Genomic DNA, 14921 nt, shown 5'->3' on the forward strand with positions numbered 1-14921 from the left:
TGAAATTAATATTTTCATTTCTTCTCTCTGACGTCCATTATTCAACAGACATCATTCGCCTCTGGAATTTGTCGGAAAATTGGAAATGGAAATTTTTTAATGGGATGGAGTGTAGTGTGTAGGTTTCCAGGTTCCTTTGTTCCTTTTGCCTACCCTACGATGTGAAGAATACAAGGTGAAGCTAAAAAAATCATTACATGCGTTGATGCCGTCATGGTGCAATAGGAAAATATCAGGCTTTAACTATTAACAATGTAACATGTGGATTTGATTCTCATTTAGAGGGATAACTTGCAATTATTTTCATTTCTCCACAAAATGAACCTATCATTTAATCAAAAGCTCATCTTCGAAATTTGGCGGAGAGTGGAGAACGAAATGTCCATCTACTATCTGCTGTCCTAGTATAAATAACATAGAAATGTATATTATAAAGGAATAGGGATACTGTTGTTTGCATGTATCTCTTCAAATATTAGGCTCTTGCAATTTTTTTTTTTAAGATAGTACCGCCTACCTGTAGTCGCCGTAGTAACGGTACTTTTAAAATTTTAATCAAACAAATCGAAATTCATAGAATATTTTTATTCTTAAAAAAAATATTTTTATTCTTAAAAAAAGAGAAAATTATTTCAAATTATTTTTTTAAAATTCTTGCGTATAGCTAAAAAAATATTATATTTAATTTTAACTTAAGGGGATTTTGAATGAAAATGATGAATAATTTATAATTATACTACATTTTATTGGTTTTATATTCACATTTTTTTTCCTATTTTAGTTACAAAACAATTTCCATTTAAAATTATATTTATTTTGTACTTAATCCTAAGTCATTGCCTAAATCACATAGTCCCATTTCGTAGTGTATACTAAACGTGTTATATACGATACAATTTAAAAAAAACATAGCAAATATACACATGTAAATTAAAGAAAGAACATTTTAAGGCTTAAAAGTACACATTTACAAAATTAAAGAATTAAAGCTTATTGCTTATAAAGACAAGTGACTCCAAATCTTAATGTTACATAAAAATACAAAAGCAATAAAATTAATAACAACATTTAAGAATAGAAAAGATATTACTTATACTTATTGAAAAGTTACCCATTATTAAAAAAAATATTATTCTAGTAAAGGATTTAAATGAACAAAATCAATAGATAACAGAAAATAGAGACACATAATATTGCTAAGGAATAATTTTAGTAAACCTTTATTAAATAAGAAATATGGTAATTTATTAACAATTTATAAACCAATTTGCAATTATCGTGGTTTACAATTCGTATGGACCACATCCGTAGCACTATAAGTACAATTTAGTAGCGGAATTCGTAAATATTCCACTACTATCTAAATTTTCGAATTTCCAGAATTGCCACTTCCAGTTTCCAATTGCTCGAAATTTTTTAACAATCATTTACTTACATGGACGTCACTATGATACGACTATTGACCTGGTTAGAACATAAAGGATAATTTTTTTACCAATCGAGATCATCTCAGACTATTCTGTAAAGTGCATAAAAATGAAACTTCTAAGATAACTTTTAAAATACCTTTACATGTTAGTATATAGGTCTTTAACTGGTAACTGATTTATTAATATGTATATATATTTCAATTAGATTACATTAAGCAATATATAACGACAATGACTTAAAGTAAAAAGTACAAACCCAACACTCGGTATCTAGACCTAACCTAAAATAATCACACTTTTGACATTGTAAAGTTTTCCATTTAATTATCCAAACATCCAAATATGTTATACGCACTATTTACTTACACTTATCTTATATTAGTTATAGCAATCATCACTTTATTAAACTTTATTAACACGAAGGAATGGTGAGTTAAATGAGAGTTCAATGAAAATATAGCATCTCCTTTATTTCTAAAGATTATAAGGCGGTGAGACCATAGTCCGATTTTATGACCGGTGGGTTACCGGTAATGCCGGTGCCACATGCGTTGCCGATCGGCGATCCGTGGGCTGAAAGGCTCGCGATCAAGGCTGGGTCCATGTTGGCATGCATGCCCATCATATGCAAGTGATGTGCTGTCATCGGATGTCCAGGGTTCATTTGGTTCCCTGGATGTGACATTGGACTGATCGCAGGGTCATGGGACATATTCTGTTGAGCACCAACGCAATGAAGCTCATTCATTATATTATCAGTTACATTCTCTATACTATCTGGTCGGCCGTTATTGTTAGATTTCTTCTTATCGTTGTTGTTTGTGTTCTTATTTGATCTACTCTTTGGTGTGGCTCCCTTAGTGGTGGTGGTGGTGACGCCTGCCGGATTCGTTTTTCTTCTCACGTTTTTGGTATTCGGTAATTTGTTGTCTTTTTTCCATTTCATTCGTCTATTTTGAAACCAGATTTTTATTTGTCTCTCTGATAGGACTAGAGTGTGAGCTATTTCTATTCGTCTTCTTCTAGTAAGGTACCGATTGTAATGAAATTCTTTCTCCAACTCTAATATTTGGTGCCTAGTGTACGCCGTCCGCTGTCGTTTTGGCTCCATACCAGGTTGAAAGGTTCCATTCGCTGTGAACAAAAAGAAAATTATAATTTTCTATAATAATAAAAAAATATATTTGTATATTTGAAAGATTTACTTTAAAGTTATTTAAATTAATTATTTTTATGTGTAATGTTACGGTCAGAGATTTAGACGGTAGATCACTTTGTATATTTATAATAATAATTTCCTAGACTTAGTTATCAAAAAATCTAATAAATAAGCACACCTAAGATTAAATAATTACTTTTACACACTACCAAACAGGTCAAAAGTAAATATACTAGCATATTGCAAATATATAAACTATAAGCATATACAGTTCGTAGGTAATTTATCGTGCGGTTCGAACGAGGCGTTGCGTGCCTTGGACCTTACTGAATAATTTATGTGGTAACCACCTCTGGGGCAGCGACTGTTAATTAATGTGCATAATAATTACACGTGTACGGGCATGAGCTTCCTTTTTGCCTTTGATTAATTGCGTTTAGCAAATTAGTTGTTTATATAACGAAATGCGAGTGGTTTTGCTTGGAGAGTTGTCGTGTGGATATGGTTAATTCGGAGATATTAGCGACTGGTGATGCCTTTTGTAAGTAATATTAAATTAATTTTTAAATAAATCTACGTAAAATATTAAAAAAACATTGAAAATTTTTTTTTTTTTTTTAAATATGTAGGGAGATGTAAAAACACTATAGTACGAATATCTATATTTTTTTTTAATCTTTGTCTGTGTGTTTTTTACACGTAGGTATATCTTTGGAACTACTACATGGATACGAAAGATATTTTTTTGTTGTATAGTTATTGGGCCTGGGCAGGGACCTGGGTTTAAGATTGATTTTGAAGATTGGCACACCTGATGCCGACCTTCAATCTACAAATGATGAAAAAAATCAAAAAGCGATTCAAAAGTTGTTGCAGGTTAATATATTTTTTAATGGTCATAAAAAAATTAAGATGAAGAATTATGATAGACTAGGTAAAATTGAAAATATACTTATTATATTGGCAGTATTGACTAATAAAAAAAACCGAAAAATAAACAAGTAAATTCAAGCAGCATGCAATAAAGAAATACATAAAGTTTTACTTTAAGTATCATAACATTATAAAAATTATGTCTAAATTTGTGTGTTGAATCAGAAAAGCTTTGGAGACACAAAAACAATAGAATGTCTATTCATTTTACAAAATTAAATGACTAAATTTCATCATTCTAACAAAATACTTATTTATAAAATATTTTATAGAAAAAATTAAAACTAAAAATCTATTAATATTGATTACAGAATTAATGTAGAAATGAAAATAAGTGTATTCTTTCCGTATAAAGAAATTTTATAAAACGAAGGCCTTTGTACCGCCCTTAGCCTTTGATAATGGAAATTAGTACAAAAGTTACTTATCAAACAGTTGTTTGGCCTTTGTAAGGGAATTCTTAATTTCCCACCGAGGAAATTGCTTTTTACCTAGACTTGAAAATAACGTTGAAAGCCTTAAGTTATGAATAGAAAGCAGGTTAAAACTTAATTAACTTTAACTTCTAAAGAATAAATAACGTTAGCTTATATGTAAAAAAATGTATAGTCATTATAAAAATTTAGTATTCACTTTACATTGCAATACAAAAGGATTTATAAAAGAATTATAAAATTTTAAATTAATTTAATAAATTATTTTATAACATGTCATTTATAATGTACTTAGATAATACTTATAAGTAGAAAACTGTAATTGGCTTTATTTTTTTTGTACAAGTTTTTGTTTGTTAGTAATTAATAATATACTGTTGTTTTCTGTATAATAAATAAATAAATAAAATAAAATAAATAATTAAAGATAAACTGTGACAATGGGTTTCAGTGTCGGAACTATAAAATGCTTTAAGTTATAATTGGAAAATATTGCCATATTGGATGGGATATGGAAAATTAACTGATTGCTATAGGACAAGATTTCGCTTTCAGATAGCCTTTATGGCTATAAATGGCAGGCAGATAAATGAATATAGATAAAAATGATAAGGAAATCTAAAAAAATAACTTCGTACTATGATATTATAGTAGAAATGGATCGACAACATGGAAGGCACTTAGAAATTTTACTGTACCTAATCTCAAAGTGTCCAACTTAGTTAACAGGCATTAAATAAAATTAAGAAAGAATATGATTATTATTATATTATTTTTGACAGTAGGTAATAATTTAAATATTTGTTTAGATTAATTATAGGCAGGAATTCTTCATGACGTTTTTTTTAAAAATAATATATCTAAAACATATTACTGAAATACCTAATTAATTATTGATTAATCCCACAAATACTAAATTAACCATATTTAGTATTCTCAGATTATTCTCTGTCTACATATATATATAAAATATATAATGAAAAATAGTTGCTATAATATAAACAATTGAAGACCAGCCTATAAAGCAGTTCTAGGTTAAAGAATTCTTCAAGGTGGACCGCAATAAGCAAGAATGGTATGTGCGGTTGGCGGTTGACCCTCCCAACTGAGATTTCTACCATTCTTCCATCCCTTTGACAGAGGTCAGATTATTGACTGAATATATAATAGATACCTATACCTTCATATATAAAGATCTATAGCAAGGTGCGTTCTATATAAAATAAGAATATATAAGAATTCTCTAATTTCATTCATCATAAGAATATGATTATTTAAATATTACCAGTTATAAAAATGTTGAAAATATATTACAAAAACTTACATTTATTAAACGTAAGTTTGCTTTGGAATTAAATAGGAAATCGTTACTTTAATTTTTAAATATAGCTTTCAAAGTGATTTCTCACACTTAGCAAAAGATATACGATTTTAAATAAATTGATCTACTTATAACAAAGTTATTACAAAAATAGTTTTATCAATGAAAACTTTTTTCTAAGTTCTAAAATAAAAACAATGTGTGGTTAAAAACAATTAAACTCATTCGTTTAAATAGTTGCAACCGAATGTATTCCACTCATTTTCAAGTTCACAACTGATATTCTCATTTTCATAGAACTTAATTAGGTCTACTGCTTTTAAAGTAATATTTACAAGTTGTTTTTAATAGTAGTAAAGTTTATAATTATAGTTTATTAGTTGAGCTTAGACTAACTTTAGTTTTAAATAAAACTAAACATTGTACTTATTAAAAATTAAGTAGTAAGTAGTACGGACTAAGGATATGTAGTATTAAATATATTTAAATTTAGACTAAAAAAGTAAATGAAAGCTTGTGAATGTATATTAGAATACAAATTAATTTGAATAAAAACATGGGCGCAAGAATGTGACTATAAAAGCGATAGGTTGTGAGTTCTAATCCCACTCTAGGGAATAAAACATAAAATATTATCATAGCATCGCTCTGATGTCGAGATGAAGCGCGGCGTTAAGTTCCACCAGTTAACACGTGCCTTCGAAAGTGGAAAGCGGAGTGTCCTAGCACTAGAATCCCGCTGCCTATATTACATATAAAGAGATAAAGCGTAAAAGCGAAAAAAAAAAACAATAATTAAACTTAAAGTTTCTCTTATCAAATAACATTAGTTATTTACGCAAATACACGAGCCGTTACGCTGGCGGGTGCTCAATCTTCGGTTCGTTAAACATTATCACGTCATCGGACGATGACAATCTGAATTGAATGGACTACCTGCGCTCGTGTGGTCCAAGAGATCTGTTAATCTCGGACCATCTCGCGCTCCCCATCAGTACCACGGTGGTCCCTCATTACCACCAACTTACCATGTACCGGTATTATGGAGTGAAAAATGCTGTACGGTTGACAGTTGTCGATAAGAGACATTAGATGTATTGCGAAGTCGTTGTGGATGGGTGTTGCTGTTTTTGTATTAATCTTGAGTATGAATTATATCGAGAAATATTTAAATTATTTTTTTGTTTTGGAAATTTGGATTAGTTAAGTTTAAAGTGAAATAGGTAAAGTTATAGATTGTATTAGTATTATCGTATATTTTAAGTTTACTGGTAATTAAGATTTTTAGAAAAAGTTTTAAAATAATTAAATTGACTAATATAAACTTATAGGAAATATCTAAATATTTATACTATTTAAAATAATTACAACTCAGGTCGATTAAGTCTTTTTTTCGGTGACCAAGTAGGTACGCTTTCTCAAGTTTTAGAATGAAGAACTCAATGGTAATAGAACTTTAGTTTTCTTACGTACTCCACAAAATCAAATATGTATTTTTTTTACGTAGACGGAAGTAACCTAATGTGAGATTACTTGGCAAATGGCGGAACTTACACACTTTCGTGTTAAACTCCGGATTAGAGGGGAAAAACGACAACGATTTATTCTACCGAGTAGGAGCCGAACCCATAATTTCAGTCAGATACTCTCCCATTAGGACATGATGGCTCCAGAATTCGGCAGAAAGTGGGGAACGGAGTGTCTCAACACTAGGTTCCCTCTGCATACCCTGCTGTACGCGGGATACAGGGGGATTTGCCATGCTACTTAAAAACATATTTTTTTTAAAATACAGGCAGAATGGAATGTTATATTCGCTAGTTTAACTTTTACCAATTAAAATACAGAGGAAAAAAATATAATTTCAAAGTAATTTATTCAAATAGCCTACCTACAAAACTAATTATATTTCCGTAGTATTAAACGATTTTTCTAATCTTATGTTTGCGTGTTAATTTATCAAATAGAGCACGGTAGAGGTAGGACCTTACACATAAAGTAAGTATGAGCTAAGTTCATCTTTTATACATACATATACAGGGTGTCCCAGGAGTCAACGATAAAACGAAACCAGGTGATAGACCAAGTCGTGACAGTTATGAGAAAAATATAAAAAAAAATCTTTGTCATGTATTTTTCATATTATATTGATTTTAAAAAATATCGGAAAAACCGACACCCTGTGATGGTTTTTCAAGTCCCAGGACTACAAATATTACTCTTTCTTCATTTTTTTTTCTGTAATGTAATCATGAGTAACCCTTCTGTGAATTACAGTTTAAGATTGAAACATACCTGCATCAGTTTTCAATAAAATGTGGTGTTTTTGCCAAACATTAAATTCAAAATATTTACTACACCCAACTTTAACCGACTGTACTATAAAAAAATGTACTACACTGTTTTTGCAAGTAACTTTAAAAGTTGGCGCATTTAATCTGGATTCCGAAATGGTACGACACTTGCTGAATTACTTCTTTGTTGAAGAGAGAAAAATCGAAATACACGATAATCGGGATGACTTTCAGCGTTTTGGTATCTTTTCCGATACATTCTAGCTGCAGCATTTGCGTTACATAACCATTCTCCATGAGTGAAATGTATATTGGCAATGTGTCAAAGACCGAGTATATGGCCTGCGAGAGCTCGGACTCGAGCACTATCCTTATAAGTCCTGGGCCAGCCCCTAAGTTGGAAAAGTTCAGGTAACTTGGATCCGTCATGCACGAGTCTGGAGGCATCGATCATAATCTCCTTGGCCGGATAACCACCACACCAGTGACCTCCCGCCACTTAGCCCAGGCAACGCTTATCCGAACTGATGCAGGTATGTTTCAATCTTAAACTGTAATTCACAGAAGGGTTACTCATGATTACATTACAGAAAAAAAAATGAAGAAAGAGTAATATTTGTAGTCCTGGGACTTGAAAAACCATCACAGGGTGTCGGTTTTTCCGATATTTTTTAAAATCAATATAATATGAAAAATACATGACAAAGATTTTTTTTATATTTTTCTCATAACTGTCACAACTTGGTCTATCACCTGGTTTCGTTTTATCGTTGACTCCTGGGACACCCTGTATATATTGCATATATATATATATATATATATATATATATATATATATACATACATATATTGCATAATATTACTTAAAGTTTTTTTCAGCTTTCAGGTTAATTTAAAGCCCGTTTTTGCCCCGACACTAGAACCAAAAAAATTGAAATAATCATAAAAAAAATAATATTTTTTTTATGATTATTTCATTTCTCCGAATACGAATTGAACCCAGACACTCGGGTTTACAATTATTCGCTTGTGCCCCTGTGTAGTGACTGACCTCAAACATTTATATGGTTTTTAATAATATTCTACATTTTTAACTTTTAATATTATATAAATATTATAAATGTAATTGAATTTTCTCTTAATTATATTTAAATTGACAATAATAATTAACTTAAATAGTAAGAAATACATACACTATTTATTTAAAACCAACCATATAAAAATTACGATATGACGGACACTGCAATTTAGTAGGTATATATAGATAATGAACTAATGAATCATTAATTCAAATGCGTCAGGAGTAAAGTGCTGTAATTATAGTAATAACTAAGTAATATTTTTTCGAATTATAGGTAATCTGTGATATACGAGGGATTTCCTTTAGTAAGGGATACCTAACTCCAGTATATCTATTTTAACTAAAATATTTCCTTATAATCTTTTTGTTTGTACCCAATTACATTTGTCATTTATTTAATAGATTTTATTTTTATACATACTGAATATACTTTTATTAAATTAGTGAATCAATTTTACATTTTTAAATATAAATTATTAGAAAAAAAAATACATTTAAAAATATAAAATATAATATAATATTATTGATTAAAATATATGTGTATAATATTTAAGTAACATATAGGTACATTATACCTTTTGTTTACTTCTCCAATTTTCTTTTTCATTTTTTACAAACTGTAATTTAGTGATAGATAAAGGGCATTTTATTTTTCATTTTACATTTGTCATAAATTATCACAGAAACTGTTGTCTATAATACTAGGTCCACCTTCTGATATTGCAAGAAGCTTGCATGTTAATTTGGGGTCGGCAAAGAGAATATACGTAGATATACGTTTATTTTAGGTTCTCGTTGTATTCCACACGTAGCAAGATATCCAGAGGGAACCTAGTTTTAAAACACTCCGTTACTATTAAGACAAACAAATAATAAAAGTAAATTATCTCTTACGTCCATGAATATAAATATTTATATAATGGAAGGGAAGTTATAAAATATAATTATTCCTCTGAGGTAAGATCAAGTGCGGTTTTTTTTGTAAAATTTATGCATATATTGCAGTATGGTATTATTGAAATCTACTTAACTCTTATATAGGCTTGAATGGATATTATAGAGATGATAGTAAAAAATGAACTATTACATTTTTTATTTATCTGTGTAAGCTGTAAGCTAATCGGGGATCGAACCTATAACAGTCAAACATTGCACCACGATAATCTCGAGTTTCCTATTGTTTTTATAAAACTATTAATTTTATTCGTTTAAAAGATCCATAGCGATGTTTGTTATATAAGAGTATATTATCGCGGCGAAGATTGAAACATGTCAAACGACCCGCGGGTCAAATTTACAAAAACCTGTACACAATATTCATAATTTAGACGCGAGCGTCTTTGAAAAGCTGTCAACGATGTATGGTAATGTGTGAGATGACGTGACGAATACATATTTAACCTTCTTTTGAACTAACGCAAAAAAATATTTTAGAAAAATAAAAATATAAAATGAGAAAACAATAGAAATGTAATAAATAAATGTTTAGATTTTTTTCCGTATTTTTAATCTAAACTTTGTATTCTAAATTCTTACTAATTATCTTCTAATTGTATAAAAGTTATAGTTTATCATACAAGTTCTGCACTTTCTCTCTCTCTATAAAAAAAATAGAGAAGAAGTGCAGAGTGCAAATATTTTGTCAAAATAATGCTTAAAAATAAGGTATTGTTAAATTAATAAAATAACACACACGCTCATTTTGACTTGTGTATAAAGTGGCATATGTACACGCTGTTATGGTTACTCGTATTTCAGAAGTCAGTTGGTTCTAAAATTTTAAGGAACATCTGGAATTAATTATTTGTTAACTTATTAAAGAATGTAGTAACGAAAATAGAAAAGCATTAGAAAAAATATTTAAAAGACAAAAAATCTTTCTCATTAAATGTTTTCATTGCTTCGCTCTGGTGTCGAGACAAAACGTTATGTTCACTTTTTCCACGCATCTATTGGTCGTGATATTCTACAAGAAAGGTAGATATGAAAGGTAGATATAGAGGATTTCAGATAACATTTTCTAAGCGTCAATATGACTCTAAATATAATTGTAAAGTAAGTTATCTGGATAGTATATTTAATAGAGATATAATATGCGAAATGGATTATAGATGTATTACTGTAACAGAATTTATGGTATCTTAGTTGCACTGACATTAGAAACATCAGCCTAACTGCACGTTTGATTATACCAGCTGTCATAAGGCAGCGAAAAATTTGTGTTACAGAAGAAGAAGAGAAAATGAATATTATGGAGATATATGGAGTAAGTTTAGCTGACCAAAGTGAGTGGTCACAGTTGTCAGAAAGTGTCTTTTCTCTGGTTCATATAAAAAGCATGAGTTCCACCCGGAAGGCATGTATGAAGCAAGTCGTGGCGCAGGGGCACAAAGTGTGACTGTAAACTCGTCTGGTTGTGGGTGCGATCCTCATTCGAAGAAATGAAATATTTATTAAAATGTATATGTTGATTCGAGACAAAGCGCGGATCTACTATTCTACACCCAATGCTTCCAGAATTCGGCAGAATCTGTTTTATTTTTTTATTTATCACTAAAATTTTGCATAAAAGAATATGTTTTAAAGTTATTTTATAAACTCTATCTTTGCTTTAGTAGATGAATAATTATATATTTTATATGTACCTAAATGTAAGGTTTATTTATTATATCATCAAAGAACCATGAAAAATATCATCTTTATAAACGCACGAAAGCGTGTCCAGCTAGTTAAAAAAAAGCTGGCGACGTACTGTAAATTCTTTTACACGTACCATCGAGCTTCTTTAGAGCACTTCACAAGTCGTAAACTTAAATATAATAAACTTAAAATTAATAGCTTAAATAGCGATAATTTTAAAGTAATTAAAATAATTATTAACTCAGTAGAATATCTAATGTGGGTGCCAAGTTTCGTGTCCACTTAGTTTAAGATATCACTTGGCTACTTTTAGCGCCAAACCAAATACATATATTATTACTGAAAGTACATTACATGCAAATAATACTTCTATATAAAAACATTGAGTTAAATCCCAAACTTTAATTTCATCTGATTATTTCTATTTGTAGTATTACTGTATGTTAATGAATATTCATTTTTTTACATTTTAAAATGTTATTTAACACTAAAGACTATACTACTATAGTATATCGAGGCAGGAGCGGCGCAGGGGAACAGCGTGCGGCTGTAAATACGACGGATTTAGCGTTCAATTCCCACTCGAGGGAATTAAATATGTTATACTTTTTCTTTCTCTAGTAACGAATAATTGAATGATTTTTTATTCATTTTGATTTGGTATGCACTAAAAACGTTTAATATGCATTCTTATAACACATAGTTCTTACAAAAAGAAGTAAAAAAAAATATTGATGTAATACTTTTTGTAAAGAAATTGCAATTAATTATTTTTTGCAATAAGAAACGATCCAACGAAGCTAAAGAAGATAGCGCACGTACGAAATAATATTCCTTCAATAGCTCAAGTAACAATACAAAAAGTCCTTAAGAATATTTATTGTCATTGACAATAAATACAATATTAAAATCCTATAAAAACTCAACTAAACAGTCATAATCTCCGCATCGAATTCTCAATCGCATCCTTCACTTTAAAGTTATAAAAATAAATGAGCCTCATTACTATCCCCGGGACCCATTGTACCAGGACAAAGATCCTGGCGTCCTCGTAGGTCCTTCGTAATGGGAACACATTAGTAAAATGTCAAAACAAATCAAAAGACAGCACTAAAAACTTTCGAGTATGCGTGAACGTAGAGTTATTGATTGCTTGTAATTTGTTAATTCTTTCAAGTGTGATACCGCAAATATTATGGTACTTAAAAGTCTATTTTGCACTCGTGTCTAAGGCAACAATGGTGGAATCAACTGCTAAACCTAATATTAATGTCTTGTGATAAATCTTTACTTTGTTGGAGTTGATATTTTGGTGTTTACATTCACATAAACACTTGCTTTTATCTCTTTTTGAGCACAACTTGTTATAAGTTTTTACCGACTTCTGTAAGAAAAGGAGGTTATCAATTCGACTGTATTTTTTTTTTATTTTTTTATAGCGTTGACGTAAGTCAAGCTTTTATGTTCATATAAATTGTGTATAATGAGGTTATGAGTTGATAGTTAAAATTTAAAAGAAAAATATTATTTTCTCCTTTTTAGAGTGTTTAAATTAAAGCTTTTTATCAGCTTCACGCTGTAACCCGCATACAGTAGAGTAGGCAGAGAGAACCTAGGGGTAAGACACTCCGTTCCCTACTTTCCGCCAAATTCTGGAGGAATTGTGCGTGGTGAGTAACGGAACATAGCCGCGCTTTTGCCTCAACACCAGAGTGATGACATGAAAATGTTAAATATTTCATTTCCTCGAATGCGAATCGAACCCATAATCTGATGGCGTTTCCAATAACAAGCTTGTACGCTTGCCACTATTGGTCTCAACTATTCTTTTCTTTTATATTTACTTGTGTATAATATATTCTCATGTACGAACGTCAAAGTTAATTATAGTAATTGAAGCTTTGCACATAGGTCCTAAGTTAAAAATAAAATTATGTTTCTATAATCAAGTACATAATACAATTTTAATTACAGAATAGAAAATGTGATGAAAAGATAAAATATATCCACTTTAATATGTATCTACCTACTTATGTTTATGACAAGTAAAATGAACAATAAAAATACTTACACGCTCCAGCGACATGAATTTTCTTCATCCAAGGATAAATTACTCTATCAGTATTATCTGAACAAATCGAAGAGTCATCATCATCAACGGGTGGACTATCGAGCAATAACCTCTCGTCATCCATTTCTGATGCTGGAGAGCCTTCACGCCCTAAAGCCTGAAGCTTTCTTCCAGCTGGGGCAGCTTCCTCTATATGTCTCTCTAACCGTAACCCAAGTTCAGCCAATCCTGGCGTAGAATCATTGTGTGATGGAATAAACCCATGATCAGCATCAGATGGATGAGATGGCTCAGGTGGCCTCGGAGGTGGTGCCACAGGTGGATGTTGTGGAATTGGATGGTAGTAGCCTCCATATCCATATCCTGTACCGATTTGGACAGGATATTGATGTTGATACCCATATTGTAGATGCTGGTGCTGGTAGTATTCTCCAGGTGGAATATAGTCTGCCTGGCTGTATTCTTCGGAGGGAGGGAATTTCGGGTCGGGCTGTGGTTGATATCCACCGTTCATGAGGAAGGAGCTCATTATGGGCGTGGTCGAGTCGGCGCATCACATCCCAACACGCCTGGTAATATGGCCGCCATTCAACAATCGCGGAACGGGAGCATTTTTTCTTATGTTGTCCTGTAAATAATGTTGTTCTATCGGACTCACGTTCTATACAATTCTAGCATAAGTTAAGGTAAATCATTATATATTTCTTAATTGTTATTATTAATAAATTCATATGTGATTAAAGTAATATTTCGCTACTAAGTAAAAATGATGTCTGTATAATATAATAACAAATTATAAAAAAAATTGAAAATGCCTGCCTTGTGAATATGTTAATATTAAGGTAAATAAGAATTTTTATAGCAAATTTTCAAGGCATTTTTAATATCTAATAATATATTTTTGATCAATTGTAGAATAAAATGAGGACAGCACAACAGTTTTAGAATTTATTATAGTATAATGTTACTTTATATATTATAATATTTATCGTCGCAAAGCTTACTCTACACCAACACTTATGCTAAAATTCCATAAACGTGAAAACACTTACAAAACGAAAATTCACAATATCGATCACTCACACACTGTTCTAGTTAAAACAAACATTAATTTCACAAATTTAAACTTTAAAATATATATTTTAAAAACAATATAATTGCAAAGTCATTTGATTTATCACTTTTTGATAATAAACAATGGCAGAGGCGCGCGCTCTCGCGACATTTTGAGACAATATACACTGCCCGACACGCCAGCGCACTCTGTCACTTTAAGGACTCCTATACATGTTCATCAATTTTTACATACCACCTTCCATTTTTAAGGCGGAGCTGTTCTTCGTTTGTCATATATTTTAACATATAAAACATTTTTAATTTTATTACTAGGTGATAAAGCTCAATTTTGAACAGCACAGAGCTTTAAAGCATTAAACCGTAACAACAATCCTCTACTTTCCACACGTGAAGAATTCAACTCGTGCGAAAGAGATATAAATACGGATAGCCCTTGAAATGAGTCGGTGTGAAATATATGTGTCTCGCTCGTTCTTATGAA

At 30.6% G+C, this 14921-nt stretch overlaps 1 protein-coding gene across 1 annotated transcript; it reads right to left on the reverse strand.

Annotated features, from left to right (window-relative positions):
* Positions 1-727: 727 nt before the first annotated feature.
* On the reverse strand, positions 728-14616 carry Dfd (homeotic protein deformed). The gene is made up of 3 exons (XM_085207781.1): positions 14416-14616; positions 13364-13991; positions 728-2564 (listed from the first exon to the last, which is right to left on the reverse strand). The coding sequence occupies exons 2-3, from the start codon at positions 13890-13892 to the stop codon at positions 1912-1914; spliced, it is 1182 nt and encodes a 393-aa protein (XP_085063907.1). The 5' UTR covers positions 13893-13991; positions 14416-14616; the 3' UTR covers positions 728-1911.
* Positions 14617-14921: the final 305 nt, after the last annotated feature.

The sequence above is a fragment of the Heliconius melpomene genome, chromosome 3 (genome assembly GCF_056956725.1).
Source record: "Heliconius melpomene rosina isolate 202511_hmr_F chromosome 3, ASM5695672v1, whole genome shotgun sequence".
NCBI lineage: Eukaryota > Metazoa > Arthropoda > Insecta > Lepidoptera > Nymphalidae > Heliconius > Heliconius melpomene.

Bases quoted from the DNA above. Each gene is read 5' to 3' on its own strand.
- Dfd (XM_085207781.1), bottom strand. From the start codon at position 13,892: ATGAGCTCCTTCCTCATGAACGGTGGATATCAACCACAGCCCGACCCG. The intron at 2,565-13,363 runs GTAAGTATTTTT...TTTTGTTCACAG, and splicing joins AATTCATGTCGCTGGAGCGT to CGAATGGAACCTTTCAACCT.